The sequence below is a fragment of the Athene cunicularia genome, assembly GCF_003259725.1.
Source record: "Athene cunicularia isolate RWA chromosome 1 unlocalized genomic scaffold, athCun1 chr1_part1, whole genome shotgun sequence".
In the NCBI taxonomy this organism is placed as follows: domain Eukaryota; kingdom Metazoa; phylum Chordata; class Aves; order Strigiformes; family Strigidae; genus Athene; species Athene cunicularia.
This window is the reverse complement of record NW_020799091.1, coordinates 125,696,693-125,718,879: the sequence shown is the minus strand read 5'-3', so window position 1 is coordinate 125,718,879 and position 22,187 is coordinate 125,696,693. Positions and strand designations below refer to the sequence as shown.

The 22,187-nt window shown below is 43.2% G+C and overlaps 1 protein-coding gene across 2 annotated transcripts; it reads left to right on the top strand.

Annotated features, from left to right (window-relative positions):
- Positions 1-458: 458 nt before the first annotated feature.
- On the top strand, positions 459-22,126 carry USF3 (upstream transcription factor family member 3). 2 transcript variants are annotated; one of them, XR_003398478.1, is made up of 7 exons: positions 459-485; positions 1,347-1,411; positions 3,600-3,628; positions 5,947-6,029; positions 7,553-7,649; positions 8,817-15,417; positions 19,699-22,126. XR_003398478.1 is itself a non-coding variant. In XM_026849262.1 (6 exons), the coding sequence occupies exons 2-6, from the start codon at positions 1,365-1,367 to the stop codon at positions 15,296-15,298; spliced, it is 6,738 nt and encodes a 2,245-aa protein (XP_026705063.1). In that variant the 5' UTR covers positions 459-485; positions 1,347-1,364; the 3' UTR covers positions 15,299-22,126. The 2 variants fall into 2 exon arrangements, 1 of the variants encoding a protein (XP_026705063.1); XM_026849262.1 differs by having other exon boundaries at positions 8,817-22,126.
- The last annotated feature ends 61 nt before the right edge of the window (positions 22,127-22,187 follow it).

Genomic DNA, 22,187 nt, shown 5'->3' with positions numbered 1-22,187 from the left:
CAGTAAACAGCATCAGCCCTGTTTCTCCTCAGTTAATCTTTACTGAAGGAGAGGACTACATCAAATTAACCTTTTAGAATATAAAGACTGGAGAACAGCATCCAAGTTCTGGTCTGGTACAATACAGATTATTTCTGTTGACTTTACAAGCGCATACACACAGATGCATGCACAGAGCCCTTTCCCGTGTGTTTGCTTCAGTGCTTTGGGAGCTCTATAGATGGATAGTTTTCTGATTCATTTTTGTTTTGTCTTTTGAGATCAGTGTCAGTGATGGTAGGCTCGGTTTACATTAAGAACTGCTTGGTATTGAAAGTTATATTAAAAACCGTCCCCACTTCTTTACAGTACAAACAAAACAAACAAATAAAATACTCTAAATATATGAAGCGTGTTAAAAGAAGCCAATGAGCCTTCCAGGAGGAGCCAGGGAGAGGTGAAGCCACAAGGAGTCTGAGGGTCCATGGGAAGAATTGCAATAACAAGTTGGTTGGTGAGAGAACAAGCAGAGCATGAAACTAAATATAGAGCTCAGCCTTATCAAAAACAGATTTTTATTTTTTCCTCTTGTCATCTACAGTATACTTCATGTTACTTGCTCTCTAAAATTCATCCGTCTGGTAGATACATGTTCAGCTGTCATTGACTTAATCTCTCTTTTTTTTCATAATGTTTTTGTTTGCCTAAATATAGGCTACTGATGTGTTCAAGCTGAAGACAAGTTAGGTGCAAATATTAGGCAGTTATGTATAACTGCATTTCATAACATTATTTTAAACTGAATTTTATATGTCTGAGAATATCGGGTATCATTTTTGGCCATTTTAGGCTGTACGCGAATTCAATAGCAAGTAAGTTTTGTTATTTGCTACATCAATAGCACTCTAAATTTGTATTTAATAAAATGTCCTCATTGTAGCTTGTATTCTGCTTAGCATTCATGCTTTATTTAGAACTGGGAATTGAATGCATATTCAGTTAGGAAGGGCTGGTGAAGGAGAGCTCAGCTGTACCTCCTCCCATTCAAAAAACAATCATAAGACTCTTAATTTTCCTTTTTCTTCCTTGGAGTCATTGGGATTATAACTTTTTATATTTAAAATATTTGAGCAAATGGAAACTAGTTCATCATAAACAGTGGGGGTTCACAAAGCCACCCCATAGGTAACACACTTTGTTTTTAATGCTCACATGGCCAGCTTCTCTACATCAAAGTGATGGACTTGTGCATACATTGTAGTATGGCCCTGTCCTTGTGGTCAAAGGCAAAATGATATAACAAATGTCACGTGCTACAAATTCAGAAGAGTGCAGGAGTTGTTAATTTCTTCTACAATTTTCTTCAGGCTCTATTCTCTGAAACCATGCCAGAGATGACAGAGAATGAGACACCTACTAAGAAGCAACATCGGTGAGTTTCTGTGGCAAAATTACAATTCTGTAGTTCTGTAGTCTGTGGTCATGGTCGCGGTTAGGAAGTTTCTAGCTAAAAGTTTGGCAATAAGGGTGTTGACAGGAAGTTCTGAGCATTGACCAGGGTTGATCCAAAAGTTTGGGAACTATGGCTGGAAAACTCACTTTCTCTCTTCCCCTATCTATGCTCAGTTTTTTGTCAAAGACATGTCTACCTGGGCCACCTAGGCAACAGAGATTCTTTGATTATTACACTGACTACTCCAATGTGTATAAAATTCTGTTGCCATCTCAGTTAGATCACAGCCTGTATCATTGCAGAGACTCCTGGTAGATATTGGGGAGTCACTGTACTCATTTTGACAGAGTGGTTTTGATTTCTTCCTCAACTCCCAATAGAATCTGGATGTTACTTCTCAAACCTCTGCTGGAACTCAAAATACATCTTGAGGTTGTACAGCAACACTATGACCAAAATTTGTAACTAAGTGGCTCAGACCTCATTACAACTTTTCCAGATTTTCATTCCTTTGTAGTAGCATGTTGATCTAATACCGGACTGGCAGGGAATCCTTCAGTCCCTAGTTAAACACAGCATTCATCTTATGCTAGCTGGCCACATAGGATATGATCTATGATAAAAGAAGCTCATAGAGAACATTGATTTGTCCTACAGAATTTTTTTCAGTCTTTATGGACTTTGTGACTCTTTCTTACCCCATTAATAAAGTATTTTGGATTCTGTATTGGTAATGGGAATTAAAGGGCAGCTGGTTCTATCCAGCCCATATATTCTTGTGCATATTTAGGATAGATGATGAATTCTGACTGGCAGATGATTGGTTTGGATATAAACGGAAGAACTGTAGCTTCCTGTAAAATAGGAGACCATTTTAAATGATAGCTTACATGCATTCTGTTCTGTGGTGGTGCAAGTTTTCAGTGAGCAAAAGATTCATCATTTCCTGAATAATTGTAGAACAGATGTGCAGGCTTCAGCTGGCATTTATTTGACATGTTAGGCATTATTTCTTAGCAAATCTTTCCAGGTCTGACTATCTGAAGTAACAGTACTGTCTTGTAATCGCTAAGTTGCTCAAATGCACACTACTTAAGGTCAGTTACACCAGAAATAAACATCCGTCAACTCAAAGCATAAAGGATACACGCCTCATAGTAATCACACGTGTCATCCACATGTATCTTGCATTCTCACTTCAGATCCCTTGTTATATCTGGACTGTGCTGTAACAGTGGAGAAAGAGAGGAGAAGATGCTACTCTGCTTTTTGCATACTCTACCCAAATGTCTAGACTGAGAGTGCACTGCTGGACAGAAATCTTTTGAAAGATCTTTTTTTTCTAGAATGTTTCTTTTTCCAGAAAACGCATGCTTTGCTTTATATATTTCCTGAAAGTATTTGGCTTACTGTATGTGTATAGTACCTCTGATTTTTAGGTGTAGAGTACACATTTAGGATTTACTGACTTCCAGCAAAGCCATTTGAGGCATTGCACAATGAGTCTGACCTGGTTGCCATCAGTCCAGAAATCCCAAGTCAACATCTGAAAACAATGACAACCCTCACATGCCCAAATTACACAGAATTTTGAGGCAGTAAAGAAGAAAAACTGCAGAGGAATGCAGAGGAATGTGGTTTCTCACACAAAGGAAACATGTTTGATACCAGAAGGTTTGATGTCTGAAGGTAATGTGTCTGGAAAAAATCTATTTGCTTCATAACATCTTCTGTTTCATTGATCCAGTGAACGTAAAAGCAATATTTCAAACAAATACTTAACTACCTCGCTGCTCAGAAATAGAAATTTTTGGGTTTTTTACTATTTGGCCTTACTGAATGCTGGATAGTGTAATAGTTGTCACTGAAAAGAAACATAAACCTCAGCTCTGTGTTATAAATATGTAAAAATAATCAAATGGAATATTATGCCATGTCTTGTTATACTGAAATTGATTTAAGTCTGAACACAAATTATTTTTTTGTTAGAAACTATTTAATGTCCAAGACAAGTCCTTTTGAGTTTGACTTCTACTATGTTCTTATTCACAGAGCAGAATAGAATATTTAGTATTTTTAGCTATAATGGAAATAATAAAATAAATACTTGTTTGTATATTTTTTTCCCTTCTGTTTCACATCCCTGTTTTCCCTTTATGTTTCACAGAAAGAAAAACCGGGAGACACATAATGCAGGTAGGAACATTATGCTTTGTTGTTTGATCTGGAAATAAGCACAGGTGCTTTGAACTAGTAAAACATACTTTGCATGGAGAAGATTCCTCCGTAGCTTACTACACTTAAAAAACCCACCCTACCAAACACCTTTCTGTGTCCTTGCATAGAGTATCTATGCAGAAGGGCTTCTTAATTGTTTTTAGTTTGCTGTTTTCCATGGTACAAGGTTACAGTAGCATGCCCAGGTTTGAAAGTAGGACCATGCCCCTGGCTTTCCAGTGCTAGCAACCTAAGAAGTAAATCATTTCAGTTGTGTTCAGTTGTAAAGGAAAATAAATGCACTGGCACACACAAATAATACCCACCTGTCTTTAAACAGAGACAGATATCTGACCTGAGAGCTTTAGAGGTTCCCTGGATTAGAAATATTCCAGTAACCTGTCCCTGAGGCACCCACCTGGATGTTGATATCCCAGAAATTCTGTGTCAATTTGTATGTTGCAGGAGTCACATCCCTCGGGCAGCAACTAGTCAGTGTCTAGCTCCAATGCCATCTTCTGCAAGTAGCAGCAGGGGGATGGACTGGGAAAGACTCTGACAGTTTTGGGCCTGGTTTATCCTAAGAAATTGATTCCAGTTCTTCTTTTACTAAACAGCACTATTGTGTGTTTTTTCACAAACTCAACTGGTAAAACCACTGAGTATTTTCCATGTGAAGGCTATGGAATATAGTGCTTGTCGGGCTGTGTCCAGGGCGTGGCCAATTTCTTAAGGATTAAGAAAGATCAGGAAATAGTTTTATCAAGTCTACCTTGCTGACCTCATTCTAATTCTCAGTTCCTGTTTTACTTGCCAGTAGTTTTCCAAAGTCTTCATCTCCTGGGCTGGACTCTGCAAGATGTGGGGACCAGCTCCCTCCAGCCCTGTAGCTTGCTTAGTCATTAGTATCTGGACAACCTGAGTAGAGCATAGAAAGTATTATCAAAACAAAGAACATGTCTTTTTAGCCACTGCAATATCTGCATGTATTAGTAAGATACATAAAAATGAAGCCCCAAGGATCATGTGTTTTAATGTTCATACAGCTTCCCTGATTTACATGGTAAATTCCTTGCAGAAGAGACTTTGTCTTGCTGTGTTTAGTGTAATTAGGCCTGTCTCTGTCAACACCACCAGTCCGTCCTGAAATGCAAAAAAACAATTTAGTAGTTTGAAAAATGTAAAATGAAGAGACAGTCTACTGAAATAAAACTATTTAAATTAAATCTCTATATCCTTTTTAAAGGAACACAAGAACAGATACTCACCTGTACATTGCTGTTTGTTTCTGTGTGCCACCAAAAGCAGCTGGGCTCACAAACCACAGGGTGATGCTCAGCACAGTGAATGAAGATACATTGATTTGAATCTTGACAAAGCCATGACAGAACTTTTTTTCAGGCTTTTTGGGAAAAAGGCATCTAATAGTTTTAGTTTGCATAGAACACCAAAATATCTTGGTCAAAAAAACTAACTACATGAGAGTGAACTATATTTGAAAGAAGCTGACTATGGTAGGTGGAAAACAGAGATTAATACTGTCTGAAAAAAACATGCTAGACTTGTAGCATAGACCCTTTACACCAGTGTTTAGGCCTTGTGAAAAGGTAAATGATGTTACTTAGAGGGCTATAAATGAAGCATTTTCTGACTTTCTCCAAAATAGCTAATTCACTGGAAATACTGTTCACTCAATAATTATGACTCCCAGTCATAATTAGACCCTGTGGAGCACAGAACATAAAAACCAGTAACTGACAGTCCATATGCCTCGAGCTTCAGCTATATTCAATGTTAGCTGCTCCATCAATATATATTGAAAACTGGTAAAATCTGAATTATTTCTCTTTTGGTGCTAAACTTGACATTGGTATTTAAGAGACACAGATTTCCCTCCTAAAGGTGAAACTGATTCTTTCCATAATTTTGTTCATTTCCTTTCTGTATGCCTAAATTTAATCAATCTGCTTTGTGAAAAGAGTTTCAGAAAACTCAGCTAGAAAGCATTATCAAAACCTGAATTTTGAGTTGCAGTAACTCTTCTTTTCCATAAAGGGATCCAGAACATCCCCACCTTTTAAACATATGGCTGTTTATGTTACAGCTCTCAATTCTGCTGAGTATCGATTCACTAACTGACGTTTACTTTAGAGGAGTTTTTCTCCTCTCTTGAATTACTGAGGGTTCCAATACATCATGAAAGAATGTATTTATGAGTCCTTACATTGGTAGTAGTTGTGCTGCTGCTGTGCTGACTTGCTTGGCCGGATGACACAGCACATGTTATTTTTGCTTAGTGGAGAGACATCGAAAGAAGAAGATTAATGCTGGGATAAACAGAATTGGAGAACTCATTCCCTGCTCACCAGCACTTAAGCAGGTTAGTATCCTTTCCGAGGTGCATACAAGTTGTCTGTAAACTGCTTTTGTGTTTCCTTTTCTGTGGAAGTATAAATATTTATTTTGCTATTTGTTTGGGGAAGAAGGCAAAACTGTCTGAATTAGGTTTTTGAGTGTGTTAGCATGTAAAAAATTATTTGTAATAGAATTCCTTTTTGGATGTGCAAGGCCACGTGAATGTAATTACACAGATTTTGAGCTTTTTATTTTAAAGTGTTGCATATGACTGCTAAAGGAATGAAATGGTATGAGTTGGACACGCTACTGACTTTCTCCTCAATTCACACATGCGGTATTTTTGGGCAGGTGTAACCTAGACTAATTACCCACAGCGATTTGGTCGGCTTGTTGATGTCTGCCTGCCTCTTTGATTCACATGAAGTTCTCGTTCAGGGTGCCTGAAAGTTGATAACAACAGAAGGTGACAGTCCTGTCTCGGCTGCTGCCTGCCCTGTTGCATTGTAGCTGTTCACCCTTTCCTCTGTAGGAGGGGTGAGACAGAAGTAGGTTGAATCTGGCCCGGTGGTTGCTGCTTACGTTATGCAACTCCCGTTTGTCAGGTTATTTTCTACTGATGCTGTTTAATGCCGTCCATATGATGCTTGAGTGGTGAAAGCTGTGGGTTAAGCAAGATCATATTTCAGGTTATTCTCCAATCCCTTCTCAGCCCTTTGCTGGTGATACCTTTATGTCCTAAGATGTAAACAGAATTGCATGCATGCTTCTTTTTGTCATCTTTCATACAATGGGATGAAAGCAACTCAGAAGGTAAAATAATAGTAATTTAAGATGCTGTCCTTGTGAAAGATGGTTCTTTTGAAAGCCAGACAAATGGTTTGAGGTTGATGCACAGAAGCATCTTTGTCAAGACAGGAATCTACAGCAAAGGCTGTTCTTACAGAACAGTAGAAGAAGAAGGTAAGATGTGAACGAGAGGTTTCACAGGCAGAATAAGCATAGCTTCATAGAAGGAAGATGATAGAAGGGTTGTGGCATATTTTCTCTTCCCATATTCTCCAGTCTATTACTTTTTAAATTATGCATACACCTCCCTGGATAATTGTTCTATGTTTGTTTCTTTCCTAATAAAATATTTACAAGGTAGAATCCTGGAAATTTCATGTGATATATATGTTTATTTGTGAACACAGATTTTAGCCCGGTCAGCAAGAAATGATGTTTGCTGTTCGTGTTCTGTGGCCTTCCAATGCCTTCGGGCACTGGAAAATGTCAGCTCCAGCACTGAAAATGTAATTTTGTAAAATCTCATGGCATTTTAGGGGCAGTATCACTCATGAAACCTGTGGTTCATCTAAAAAAAAACCCCTACACAAAAATATCCCAAAAATAAATTAAACCTCTCCCACCCAACAGTATTTGGAGGATTATTGGGATTAGCACGTTTTTAAAGTAAAGACCTCTTGGAGCAAGTGCGGTCTCATCATTAATGGATCTACCAGTAATAGACCTTTCTCCTAATTGTGTATATGTTTTCTTTTAAAGAGCAAGAACATGATCTTGGATCAGGCCTTTAAGTATATAACAGAAATGAAAAGACAGAATGATGAACTTCTGTTAAATGGAGGGAACAATGAACAGGGTAAGTACCGATGCTGCTGGAGGCTCTAGAATTTCTGTCAGTCCCTTTCACTGTGTGTCTGTTAGTACTGACTGACAACAAAGCCTGGATCAACAAACTTGGGAATCCCAAGACATTATGCACATACAGGAAAAATACAGCTGCTTACAATATTTTGAAACAAGAAGCCAACAGAATGCCCAAGCATTCTTGCACAGAGCTATGAGATAATGAAGCAATGACGTTGTTGATGTAATTACAGAGCTTATAGGTGATGCGACATCATCTAGTAGATTCTGTCCTGATTTATGCTGCTGTAGCAACCCGAATGATTTCTGACAAACTTCAGTGGTAGAATTTTTTCACTGAAAACGCGGAGTTTCCTTCATGCACAGAACAGTTTTTGTTTTCCTTTCAAATGCTGAAAAAGTGATAGACTATTTTATAAAATTATAATACATCATATAAAATCTTCCTGAACAGATGTGTAAAAATACAGTGATGGAGGTATGACAGAAATAATCTCAGAGTCAATGTTGCAGTTTGTGATTTTTATTTCTTAGCCATAGAATGGAATTCTAAACAGTTTATCTTGTTGATATAATTGGGTTTGAAAAACCTGGGTGACTTTCCTAGTTAGGTGAGCCGTCTCCAAGTACGTTGCCAGTTTTTCTGGCTTTACATAAGTGCTTTGTATTTAATTTTGCACATCATTTTTAGATGTGATGTAATGAAACTTAATTGTCCTGGAAAGCCATGAGATTATCAATTAAATTAAAACAGTAGTGTTTTAAGAAGAGGAGGGAAAAGAAACAGAAAAATTAATGTGATTGTCTTTCCTACAGTAATTAAATAATTTGATTAGTGTTAGTTTCGTCTGAGTTGGTCCTGATGGTCTTTCTAACTAAATAATTTGACATGTTGGTACATATTGTGTAATTTGACATGTTGGTAAGGTGTTGCTGTTGGTAACAGAATAGTCTGTAAAGTTCATTCACCTTCCTGCTCAGTAGAGAGGCTTATTAGGATAAGAGACTTCATATATCTTATGTTAACCATTTGAGGAGAGTGTACATTATTAACAATTTATTTCAATACTACATAGAATTTAGTCTCCAAGTCATGTGGTAACATTACCTAGTGTTTGCTCTGGTGCTGATGTAATGGATTGCTCTCACTGTTTTGTAGCTGAAGAGATAAAAAAACTCCGGAAACAGTTGGATGAACTGCAAAAGGAAAATGTGAGATACATTGAACTACTGAAAGCAAACGATATTTGCCTGTACGATGACCCGACAATCCACTGGAAGGGAAATCTCAAAAATGCAAAGGTCTCAGTTGTTATTCCCGGTGATCAGGTTCAAAAGAACATTATTGTCTATTCAAACGGGAGTCAACCCAACGGAAATAACCAGGGAGCATCTGTCCAGGGAATAACGTTTAATGTTGGTCATAATTTACAAAAGCAAACAGCCAATGTTGTGCCAGTCCAGAGAACTTGCAACCTAGTGACTCCTGTGACAATTTCTGGTATTTACCCCACAGAAAACAAGCCATGGTCACAAACTACAGTGTCTCCGCTGGCATCAGCTCAGACAGCTCCAGCAGGGAACGTTCTTGAGCTCTCCACCCTGGAAAATGAGCGAGGCGTGCTTGCCACTTCTCCTGCCAGCTTGCAGAGCGTACCTCGATCCGGCACAGAACAGGAACTACAGTGTTCTTCAAGTAACGCACCACAGAATGATCAAAATCTCCCCAAAAGTAAAAATGAGGAGGAGGGCACTAAATCAACAAAGAAAACACTCCTGCAGGGAATCAGTCTTCCTTCCAGTGCCTCCACAGAAGCCTCCCAAGTTCAACAAGCGAATGCAACCTGCTCAAATACACACAGTTCTAGGAGTGACCTTCAGGAAAGCTGTGTCATTTCAACCACAGACACAGCTTGTGTGCCCTCCGTGAGACTGTCTACTGCGGAAGGTTTTTCCTCTGTGAATGTCCTCAAAAGTACAGACTTAGTAAGTAGTGCTGGAATGCCTGTGACTTCTGCAGCAGAAGGAGTTAAGGCCACGACAGCAATAAGCACTCTGCCTGCCAGTCCCCTAGAGAACTGCTGGTCTTTTTCAGGCTCTTCAGGTGTTGGTGCTTCAGACTTGAAAAACATGAGTAGCCTTACACGGATGCCTTCAGCTGGAAACACACAGACCACGTGGACCACTCTGCAGCTAGCGGGAAATACTGTCCAGCCACTAAGCCAAACACCATCCAGTATCATGACTGCACTATTAAACGAGCCAGTTAATGGTGCTGGGGCTGTACCTTCTGCTCACAGCAGGCCTTTGACTACAAGTATCAGTTTGAATGCTTCTCTGCCTGGGGATGGCCAGGCAGCTGAACAGATTGTAGTTACCTTGCCCTCATGCCCACCCTTACCTATGCAGCCGTTAATCAGCCAGCCACAGGTTAAAACTCAGGCTGCAGGAAATATCCTTCCATTAAATTCAGCTATGCAGGTGATCCAGATGGCTCAGCCAGTCGCGGCTGCTGTTACAGGAGCGCCAGCAAACCAGAATGTCATCATTCTCCAGCCTCCAAACCCCGCTCCGTGCCCTCCGATTGTGAGAGCGGAAGTACCCAGCCAAAATGTTAGTCAGCAAATTGTAATTATACAAGCTGCTAATCAGAATCCTCTTCCCCTCCTCTCCGCTCAGCCTTCTGCTTCTGTAAGAGTTCCTGTGAACGGGCCCACTGCAATCGCGAACTCTAGCAGCTCCATACAAAACGCCTCCCTTCCACAGACTTTTGGCGGGAAGCACCTTGTCCATATATTACCAAGACCATCTTCTTTGCCATCTTCTAGCTCTACTCAAACGTTTTCAGTTACAGTGTCCAGTCAACAGCATCCTCAAACTATCTCATTAAATGGGCAGCTTTTTGCATTGCAGCCTGTGATGTCTTCATCTGGAGCTTCAAACCAAGCCCCTATGCAAATTATTCAACCCACCACCAGCGAAGATCCAAATACCAATGTTGCCCTCAATACATTTGGTGCTTTAGCTAACCTCAATCAAAGCATATCGCAAATGGCTGGACAGAGCTGCTTGCACTTGTCTCTCAGCCACCCTACCAATCCCACAACTGTCAATAACCAGATTGCCACAGTTAACTGTGTGTCATTACCAACTTCTGTGGCATCTTCAGTACCTGCGGAGGTTTCGGTATTAACTAGTGCATCTACTTCAATAAACGCTTCCCCAAAAAAAGTGGCTGCTGGCTTGCCATCCAGTGCAAAGTCAAAAAGGACAAACAAAAAGCCAAGTACAAAGAAACACCAAGCAGTCAACAGTAAAGTGTCAAGCCCAGCAGGTCCTTGCAAAGACGCAGGGAAGGTGGATTGTGCTCCTGTGGAAACAGTGGCAAAGCATTCAAACAGTGAGGGGCTGCTTGAAAACGCTCCAGCGGTATCAGTCTCGCAAGCTTTAACGACGTCACAGGCAAGTAGTGTTGTAGCATCAAGTGGCATCAGCGCTTCTGAATGTCCTTCCAAAGAGACTGCAAACTCTGAACAGGCAGCCAAAACCTGCTCTGTCCCTGAGCCAAGCGCAGCGGAGGCGCCTGCTTCCTCACCACTGGCATCCGCTGTGTCCGAGCCGCTAGCCCTCGTCCCGCCGCCTGCCAAAGATGCTGCCCCTCGCCAGCAGGCCCATGGGTCTCAGATCCGTCCTCCACCAACGGGCTCTGCCTCCTCAGAGTCTCCCAAACCCTGTGAACCCCCCAGCACCTTAACGTCCTCTCGTAGCAAAGCACATGCAACACATTCTCAGGTGGCTGGGACGTCAGCAGCACAGAGCAGCACAGTGGGTCATACTTCCAAGGCAGGAACAATTTCACAGCCCTGCAACGTCGCGCAGGATTCCTCAGTGGTAATGCAAGACGCAGACTTGTTAGAAGGACAGGGTCTAACCAAAATGCTGTCTGATCTCACGAAAGAAAGAACAGCTGTGGAAAAACCCTCTTCATTTACTGTTCAGGGAGAACGTTCTGATTTTCCCACGGAAAACTCTAAATCAGCAGAACCAAATGTTGATTTGCCTGAGAAGCAGGACCTCTTGCTAATGAACACAGAAGGTGATCCTCTCCCCCAGAATCACTCCTGCATTTCTGACCAGGAAGTAGTCAATGCTTCCCTTATGGCTAGCAGGCAGGCAGACTCCCCCATGTCAACCAGCTCTGGCAGCAGTCGGGGCTTCTCCGTTGCGTCTATGTTGCCAGATACCACCAGAGAAGACATCACTAGCAGCACCTCAACCGGTACGTGTAACAGCTGCACGTTTTCAGAACAGACTGACATTGTAGCTCTTGCAGCAAGAGCTATTTTTGACCAGGAAAACCTTGAGAAAGGTGGTGGAGGAATACAGGTGAACATGAGGGATGCCATCTCTAAGTCAACTGAGGTTGCACCTTTGGAGAGAGAGCAACAGCCTTTTAAACCTCAACCAGTGAAAGAAAACAACGCAGGGCCATTGGAAGCGGCACCGAGCAAATTCAGTGCTCAAGATACAGTACAGACAAACGTTGATAGGCAGGTTGAAAAGCCAAGCTGCTCTGTGGGAGGCGTGGTAACATCAAACACTTCTTTGCAGATTTCCACTTCCCAGTCGGCAAGCATAACCAGTTTAAGCGTGAATAATCTGATACACCAGAGTCGCATTGTCCATCCCCTTGTGAGTTGCTCCAGTTTATCCCAGTCTTCAGAGCCAGCAAGCGTCCCTGCAACTGTGAGCCTCTCTCTGCCATCTAGCACATACATCAATCAGTCTCCAGGGCCTGCCATGATGAGTGACTACGCTCAAGAACAGCTGAATGCCATTCGGGCAAGCACCATGCAGGCTCCCCAGCTGCAGGAACCACACTTAAAGCAGCAAAATCACGAAGGTCGCAAAGACTCCGCCAAGCGAGCTGTTCAGGACGACCTCCTGCTTTCTACAGCAAAGAGGCAGAAGCAGTGCCAGACAACACCCATAAGGCTCGAAGGGATGGCGTTGATGAACCGGACACCAGAGAGCATTGCTGAGCAAACACAGATGCTCGTCGGTCAGATTCCTCCTAACTCATCCAATTCAGTGGCATCAGTGAGCAATCAAGCACACACTGATGGCCTTAATAGGTTATTCCCACCCAACAGCAACTTTGTAACGCCAGCTTTGAGACAAACTGACGTCCAGTGTGGTTCTCAGCCCTCAATTTCCGAGCAGCAAGGCCAGGCAGGGCAGCACTTGCAGCCGATTCAACATGTTCCTGCTCAAGGCATATCTCACCTTCACAGTAATCATCCATACTTAAAGCAGCAGCAGCAGGCCAGTCAGTTAAGAGAAAGGCACCACTTGTATCAGCTGCAGCACCATGTCACGCACGGGGAAAACTCGGTCCACTCTCAACCCCACAGTGTCCACCAGCAGCGAACAATACAGCAGGAGGTGCAGCTGCAAAAGAAACGAAATCTCATCCAGGGAACACAAGCCACACAACTTTCTCTACAGCAAAAACACCACGGGAGTGATCAAACACGGCAAAAAGGTGGTCAGCCTCATCCACACCACCAGCAAATGCAGCAGCAGATGCAGCAGCACTTTGGAGCTTCCCAGCCTGAAAAGAACTGTGAAAATCCTGCAACAAGCAGAAACCATCATAGCCACCCTCAGAGCCATATAAATCAGGATATTATGCATCAACAGCAACAAGATGTTAGCAGCAGACAGCAAGGTTCAGCTTCTGAACATGTGTCAGGGCACAATCAGATGCAAAGACTGATGACCTCGAGGGGCTTAGAGCAGCAAATGGTGTCCCAGGCAAGTATCGTAACCAGACCATCAGACATGACGTGCACCCCTCACAGGCAGGAAAGAAATAGAGTTTCCAGCTACTCTGCCGAAGCACTGATTGGGAAGACGCCCTCCAATTCAGAACAGAGAATAGGAATATCTCTTCAAGGCCCTAGGGTTTCTGACCAGCTTGAAATGAGGAGCTATCTTGATGTTTCTAGAAATAAAGGGTTGGTGATTCATAATATGCAGGGCCGCTTATCTGTTGACCATACAGTTGGCTCAGATGTGCAGCGGCTTTCTGATTGTCAGACATTTAAACCAGCTGGACCCAGTCAACAACCAGCGGGCAATTTCGATGTACAGGCTTCAAGAAACAGCGAAATCGGTAATTCAGTGTCATCCCTCAGGGGAATGCAGTCGCAAGCATTTCGAATTGGTCAAAATACTGGGCCATCCCTAGAGAGACAGAAGAGATTGCCCTACCAGCCAGTGCAGGGTATTCCAACAGGAAATGCCCTGCCATCGAGGGAAAATGAAAACACGTGCCACCAAAGTTTTATGCAGAGTTTACTTGCCCCTCACCTTGGAGATCAGGTGAGTGGAAGCCAAAGATCCATCCCAGAACATCAAAGGAACACACAGTGCGGCGCCTCCTCCACAATCGAGTACAACTGTCCCCCAGCACGAGAGAGTGTCCACATCCGAAGAGATGGTGATGGCCCAAGTAGGGAGAGCTGTGACATGTCTATTGGTGCAATTAACACAAGGAACAGTTCTTTGAATATTCCTTTTTCGAGTTCCTCTTCCTCGGGAGACATCCAGGGTCGCAATACAAGCCCGAACATCTCTGTGCAGAAGTCCAATCCCATGAGGATGACGGACAGTCATGGAACAAAGAGCCACATGAATACGCCTGTTTCTAGCAACATGCATGGGGTTGTGAGGCCAACTCACCCTCACCCTGCAGTGTCTCACGGAAACAGCGACCAAGGGCAACCTTCTGTTCGTCAGCCAAATTCTTCAGTTACTCAGCGGTCGAGGCATCCTCTGCAAGATAATGGAGGTTCTAAAATACGTCAGCCCGAAAGGAATCGATCTGGAAATCAAAGGCATGGAAACGTCTTCGACCCTAGTCTTCCCCACCTTCCCCTGTCCACCAGTGGCAGTATGATCCTTGGGCGCCAGCAGTCTGCGATAGAGAAAAGAGGAAGCATTGTCCGATTTATGTCTGATGGCCCTCAAGTGTCTAACGATAACACGGCCCCTGACCAACATACCCTTTCTCAGAATTTTGGATTCCCTTTTATTCCGGAGGGTGGCATGAATCCACCGATAAATGCCAACGCCTCTTTCATCCCACCGGTCACTCAGCCCAGTGCCACTCGAACACCGGCTCTAATCCCAGTTGATCCTCAGAATACGCTGCCGTCCTTCTACCCGCCTTACTCGCCTGCCCACCCTACCCTTTCCAACGACATCTCCATCCCATACTTTCCCAATCAAATGTTTCCTAACCCAAGCACGGAGAAGCCGAGTAGTGGAAGTTTAAACAATCGATTTGGATCCATTTTGTCTCCTCCTAGGCCTGTTGGTTTTGCTCAGCCAAGTTTTCCTTTGCTTCCAGATATGCCGCCGATGCACATGACCAACACATCGCACTTATCCAATTTTAACTTAACGTCTTTGTTTCCAGAAATAGCCACAGCTCTTCCTCCAGATGGTTCAGCAATGTCGCCTTTGCTTTCCATTGCAAACACATCTGCTTCAGATTCTTCCAAGCAGTCCTCAAACCGACCTGCCCACAATATAAGCCATATTCTAGGTCACGACTGCAGCTCAGCTGTATGAAAACTGATAGACTGACTTCTCATCTGATGCATTGTTTATATATTTAAGAAGAAGAAAGTGGATCTTGCTGGGCATCCCTGAAGAGACCATTCATAGCATCACTGTTTATTTGCCTAAATGTATGTATATGGGTACTTTTTGTATTTATATACACACTGTATTTCCATCCACCTTACTAACTTTAAAGCACCAGTGCCTATAGCAATGCTTACTTACTTGTAAACAGTAAGGATGCAACATTGAGAGCTGTGCAAATATTGGTTGTTGATTTTCCAACAATCAAGTTTGATGTCTGATTGTTCCAGGGTAAGGGCCACCCTTAGTAATACGTGGATGTAAAGAAAGGAGTGAGAGCATCCGTATGGGAGACAGGAAACAAATGCTACAGGTTTCATTTTGTTTCTGATGTGTTTACCTGAAACTACAGACGAACTTGAAGTGGCTTGGGTTTCTCTTTTTCCTTTGTAAAATATCTTCAGGAGCCTCAACACAAGTCAAGTCTGTGTTAATCCAGCGTTAATTGATAAAGGCATCTGTTGTGCAGCTTTTGTCTGTTTGAAGCTTGTCACATGCACTTGAATTAAGGCTGACTTTACCTGGCAAAAAATTACTGTGTTTCCGTGGTCAGCAATTAAAAACACTGGTTTCGAAAATTCAGATTTCTTTAAGCCATGACTTTCTGTTTCTAAGAAGAGTTTTGTTTGGATCTGTTTTAACAGTTACTCCTGAACTTGGTCAGTGTTTTAATGTAGCTTACGACTCCTTCTGGTGTAGTCAGCAGAGACAGCAGGCATATTTGTTGCCATTTCATTGTTCATATGCTGCAAGTTGCCTCAGGATGGGTTTTGTACCTTGTTTAGCACCTTCTTAATGTCCTTCCCCCCCCCCCCCCGCCCATGCTCAAACACCAGCTTTCTGGTTTCTGTGAGTGACAGCCCTTTGTTGTACCAGGCCAGCACGTGGGAGGAGAATGGAGCCTGTGTCATCCTGCAAAATGAGCAGGGATCCCTGGGGGTGCAGCTCTTGCTTAACACGGCTGACCGTATCGGCCTGAGTTAATATCAGTATTCTGCACTCGAATGCACCTTTTGTCTAAATGCATGTGATTGTGGCTGAAGGAGGAACGTGAATGTGTCAGGACTGGAACACATACCAGGAAGGAGTCGTCATGATGGAAGGGGGGGTGCGTTTCTGTGTGCGTGAGAGATAGTGCGAATGTGTGTGTCCTGGCTGAGTCTCCAGTAATTTCCCAAATTTCAGTCCCATTTCTTTCAAAGGAAAGGGGAGAACTGGGTAAGTTTTATTTATTTAATGGATCTGCAGCCTGCTTTTTCTTCAGACAAGGCAGAAATATATGTCTTTTCTTCTTATGTGCTTGGAAATACCATTCTGGTTTTGATTCTTCAAATAACAAATTAACTTCAGGTTTCCCTTGTCCTCCTTCTACCAGCCAGGGAGTGACAAAAACTGCTCCGAGGCCTCTTCTGCTGCTTCTGGGACCTGTCACAGGTTCTTTGCCAATGTCTCTGTTAGCAGGGGGCTAGGGGGGAACAGGCTCCCTGGGATTTTTTTAGGGATTGTTTTTTTCTTTGAGAAGTAAAAAGGAAGATAAACCCTCCATCTCCAAGAATGGGATCCACAGAGAGGGACCTGAAAGTTTTTTCATTTTTGCTAAGTCCTTTTACACTAATCCAGAAAGGTAAAGAAGCTTTGGCAAAAAAAAAAAAAAAAAATTGGACTGTGTCTGTAGTTCATGCTGACAGCGTTTCCACTCTTGGAACCTGGGGTCTGACGTTTTTCTGCAAAGTGAAGTACAATGGTTCTGATTCAAACTGACACTTTTTAATTCAGATGGAGATTATTTTAGGAAACTAAGTGGTGCATCAGTTCTCTGTGCTTATTAAAAATAATAGATTGAATATTTATTTCACTTCAAAACAAGGCAGCTTGTCCGAGTTTGACTGTGAAATGGGCTGCCAAAGTGTAGTTACCAACCAAATGGCAGCAACTGGCCTGTGCAGAGCAGGAGAGTTAGGAATGACGGTCAGGCCGCGACTCTGACCAGCACTGCAGGCCTGGCTGTTCTCTGATGAAAGAGACACCAGATCAGACTGATTTCCCTAACTCAGTAGATCCCAAAGGAGCTACTGCCTCAGGTGATGAAATGAGTGCCCTAACGATGAGCATTTCCATGGGTTCTGGATGACATAAGACAGGGGTGTTGAAGCAGCAGCTACGCTGTGCATTACATATTCATCTGGACCTTGAGGAGGGAAGCAAAACAGCCCTTCTCACTCTTTAAATGGAATTGTGTGTGCAATGGTGTATTTGGCTTTCAAGACCAAGCAGTGAAAAATTAAGCCCTGTCTTCCAGGACTTTAGATACTAATCCTGCTCGTCATTCAAGGCATTCACCTAGTGAAACTAAAGCCTGTTTCTTTTGCTACACTACTTCATGGTGTCTTTGAAAACTGGAGTGAGGTTGTAAACTTACACAGAGCAGCTGCAAGAGCTGAATGTTCACAGGTTGATGGGGCCAGATGGGATTCAGCCAGAGTACTGAAGGAGCTGGCAGGTGTTATGGCAGGATCCCTCTCAACCATCCTGACAGTCTGGGGAGGTCACTGCTGACTGGAAGGAATAATGTGGGAATAACAAGGGTGTGAGGGAAGACCCAGGGAACTACAGGCCTGCTAGTCCAACCTCAGTTCGTGGAAAGACTGTGGAGAAGATTATACTGGGTGCTATTGGAAGGCATTTCATCAATCATCGGGCGCAGTCAACATGGGTTCACAAAGGGGAAGTCCTGTTGAACTAATCTGATATCCTTCTATGATAAGGTCCCAAGAAAGGCAGTGGATGAAGTTTTTCTGGATTTTAGTAAGGCTTTTGATACAGTCCCTCATAACATACTTCCTGACAAGTTGTCCAGCTGTGGGGTGAGTGGGTTCATGGTGCGCTGGGTGAGGAACTGGCAGAAGGGCAGAGCCCAGAGGGTTGTAGTGAATGGGGCCACATCTGGCTGGCAACCGGTCACCAGGTGTGTTCCTCAGGGCCAGTTCTGTTCCGTATAATTCCCAGTGATCTGGAGGCAGGAGCTGAATGCACTGTTGGCCAGTTTGCTGATGATGCTATATCTGATATTGACGCTTTTGAGGGACAAGATGCCTTGCAGAGGGCTCTAGATAGATTGGAGCACTGGGCTGTGGTTAATGGGATGAATTTCACAAGAACAAATGCCGGATTGGGCACGTGGGAGGAGTAACGCCGGGCACAAGTGTAAACTGGGAGAGGAGTGGCTGGAGAGCAGCCCTGCAGAAAGGGGTCTGGGGGTGTGGGCCGGCAGCAGGCTCAGTGTGGGTCAGCAGCCTGCCCTGGCAGCCCAGAGGGCAACCCGCATCCCGGGGGCATCAAACACGGCACGGCCAGCCGGGCAAAAGAGGCGACTGTCCCGCTGTACTCGCCGTCGGCCTCTCCTGCGGTGCTGGGTGCAGCGCTGGGCCCCACAACTGAAGAAGGATGTGAAGGTCCTCGAACGCGTCCAGAGGAGGGCAACCAAGCTGGTGTAAGGGCTGGAAGGAATGTCCTGTGAGGAGTGGCGGAGGGCTTTGGACTTGTCTAGTGTGGAGAGCAGGAGGCTGAGGGGCGACCTCATTGCTCTCTGCAGCTTCCTGGGGAGAGGTGGAGAGGGAGGTGCTGAGCTCTTCTCCCTGGGATCCAGCGACAGGACACGTGGGAATGGCTCAAAGCTGCACCAGGGGAGGTTTAGACTGGACATTAGGCAGCATTTCTTTACGCAGAGGGTGGTCAGAGACTGGAGCAGGCTTCCTGGAGAGGTGGTCGATGCCCCAAGCCTGTCAGTGTTTGAGAGGCATTTGTACAATGCCTTCAATGATATGCTTTAACTTGGTCAGCCCTGAAGTGGTCAGGCAGTTGGACTAGATGATCATTGTAGATCCCTTCCAATTGAAATAGTCTATTCTACTCCTATTCATTTATTTTTTTCATATTAATTTCACTGATGTTATATTGAGGTTAAATGCAATCCTGAGTGTTCACAAAAGAGTATGTCAGTTGTGATTTTAGGTGTGTGTTTGTTGGGTTTTTTTTAATGTTGTACAGCATTTTCTGAAGAGACGGTAGCTGTGTCAGTATCTTTCATGTACCCCCTTTTCTGTTTACGGAGATGATCAAAACTAGCAACTGGTTTCACAGGGTACCTGTAACACAGGTAATCACAACACAGGCATATTAGTGATACAGAGACTGCTGCAATTTTGTAGGAGCTGCACAGTTTTTGTGGTGTGTGACTCAAAAGTGATTACCATGCGACCCAAGTCTTCTCTAGAAGAAGATTGTACCTGGCATTCTTGTGACAGGGCTTTTGTTGTCCTTCTCAGGACATTTTCTGAAACCTGCCGCAACCAGAATGGAGAAATATAATTTCATTACTCTCCTTGAACGTGGCAATTTTTGTTGGAAGTTCAACCACATACCACTGCGAATCTTTTTATGTGCCATAAATGATCCTGTGGCATTGGTGTGGGATCAGGAAGACTGCTATGAAAAGAAAGGGAGGCAGACCTATCTGCGAGAGCTTCATAGACATGTATTTGTCCAACTGCTATTATTTACTCCCGAATTCCATCATTTACACTGCTGGCTTTTAGATCAATTTAATTACAGAAAAAAATGGCTCTATTGTGCAGTCTTTGGTCTAAATGACTGTCCAAGATGGTGTTTGAATGCTGAATCTGGCCAAGATTTAAGAGCAGCTTGTGGGTTTGCCACAGATTTCAGCTTCTCACATGTCTGTGCTCATATGCCTTTAGGAAGAACAGTGAATGGACCAGGTATTTCACATTAAAGAAAGGAAATCAGATGTTAAGTAATTTTTTTTTAGTTTCTAATTACAAAATTGTTTTGGTTTTCCTCTTCACTGCAAACTAATCACCCCTGCTGCTCCACACTGACCAGGCTTCTTGTGTTTAGTTTTGTAGGTCAGTTTGTGCCACTGACAGGTCAGTGTCTCAGCTTCCGACCGCTGGCCCTTCCCAGGGCTTTGGGCTCTGCTGTCAGGATCAGGCGCAACTGCAACATCTTTGCCACTGAGTGGAAACTATTCTTTCTTCTTTTAATTTTTCTCCCCCCTACCATTGAAGCTGTGTGTCTAGCTATCAGGTCAGTGGTAAGGAAGGCTCACTTTTATCTCCATCTGTGCTTGGGGCAGGGTGGGGGGAGTTTGAAAAAGGAGCTTCTGTAAGTTTTGCAGATTAAATCATTCTGTTTCACTTGTTATAATTTGACAAGCGAATACATTTTCTTCAGCAAACATCTATGACACCAACAATTTAACTTTTTCTCCCAAGAATTACCTGTCAATTAAGAGTTCTTTTGTTTCTCAAGCTATATTTGGAAAAGATTTTGTGGTGTTAATTGCAATTTGTTAGCCCCAAAATGGCATTTTCTCTTCCATAATAACTTTTTGAAGTTTACTTACATTCAGCAGAGGTTGGTTTGGCTTTGAAGAAAGGAAAAATACCCAGTACTGCTTAATTTAACAAAATAAACAGCAGAAAGGAAAGGTTCAGCACTACCTCTTGGGTGGGACTGCCACAGCTGACAGATGTTGGATGGCTGTGGCTTTCAGCTTGGCCTAAATGACCTCAACAAATAGCAAATGGTGTCAGGCTGGAGTGCATGTGTGTCAGTGTAGTCCTTGATTAATCCCTTAAGAAGCTGAGGAGAATAAGAGCAGAGTCAGACTAAATTGAAAGCAGGCAACAGAACAGTAATGTATTAACATTTACGTACCTTTTCATTGAGGGAAGGGACCTCCTTTAAGAACAGCTAAAGGAAATGGAGAACTGAGCTGACTTGAGCCCATGGCTGAACCTTACTGGCACATGTTTTCTAGCTCCCACTCCCAGCTGCAGTCACTACACTGCTGCCCAGGTGGAAAAGCACCACTTTGAAAAAAAAAAAAAACAAATCAAAATGCTATACTAGCACAGAGCCTCCTGAATTTTGCACAGATTCCCTACTGCACTTTAAAGGCCACGCTGCTGCTGCTGTGGTGGTGACTGTAAGTGCTGTTGCAGGAAAATCATGTGGCGGGGCGAGCGCAGAGGGTATGGCTGGAGAAAAGAGGTCATTTCATTATTTCTTATCTCCTGTTGTCACCTTATTCAGTGGTACTTGTGCAGCCCTCACTCAAGGACTTGGTCACAAACTCACACTGTTTCTGGATGACTGAGTGTGGTCAGCTGTGCTAAGAGCTATGATCTTTTGCTGTTCCCCAGGTTCATGCTCATCACTTTAACAACGATCTCCCTTTGACTGGAAAGGCAGAGTAGCATTGTATCTACTTATAGCAAATTGGTCAAATTTGTGTTGTTTTCTGATCCAGTGATGCAAGGAGCTCCATTCTTTACCATCACCTAACCCAAGTTATCTGCTGCTGCTGTTTCCTTCTCCTGCTGCCACTCATCCCACACAGGTGGACAGGAGTGCCAGTGCAGATGCAGGTTTGCGTGTGAGGGTGTTTCTAACCTATCACCTCCACACTCCTTCGAGTACCTCTAAAACCTCAGAGCACCAACACTTTATTCCCACTAGTTACACTAAGATCCAGTTACTTTGCCAACCAATGAAAGATTTAGCAGAGGTTTTTGGTCATGACAATACAAAACCATCTTCTCTCTGCAAACAAGCCCTGCACAGTTACACAGAAGCCATTTATTATTTGCTGATACCCATTTTTATGAGAATTTTTTTTTAAAAAAAAAAAAAAGGGCATTTCTTTCTGCCTCACCAAAAGTATTTTTACAAGTAGGTTCCAAGTTTGCAATACGCACTGCTGTTTCCACAATCACAAATGTGACATAAC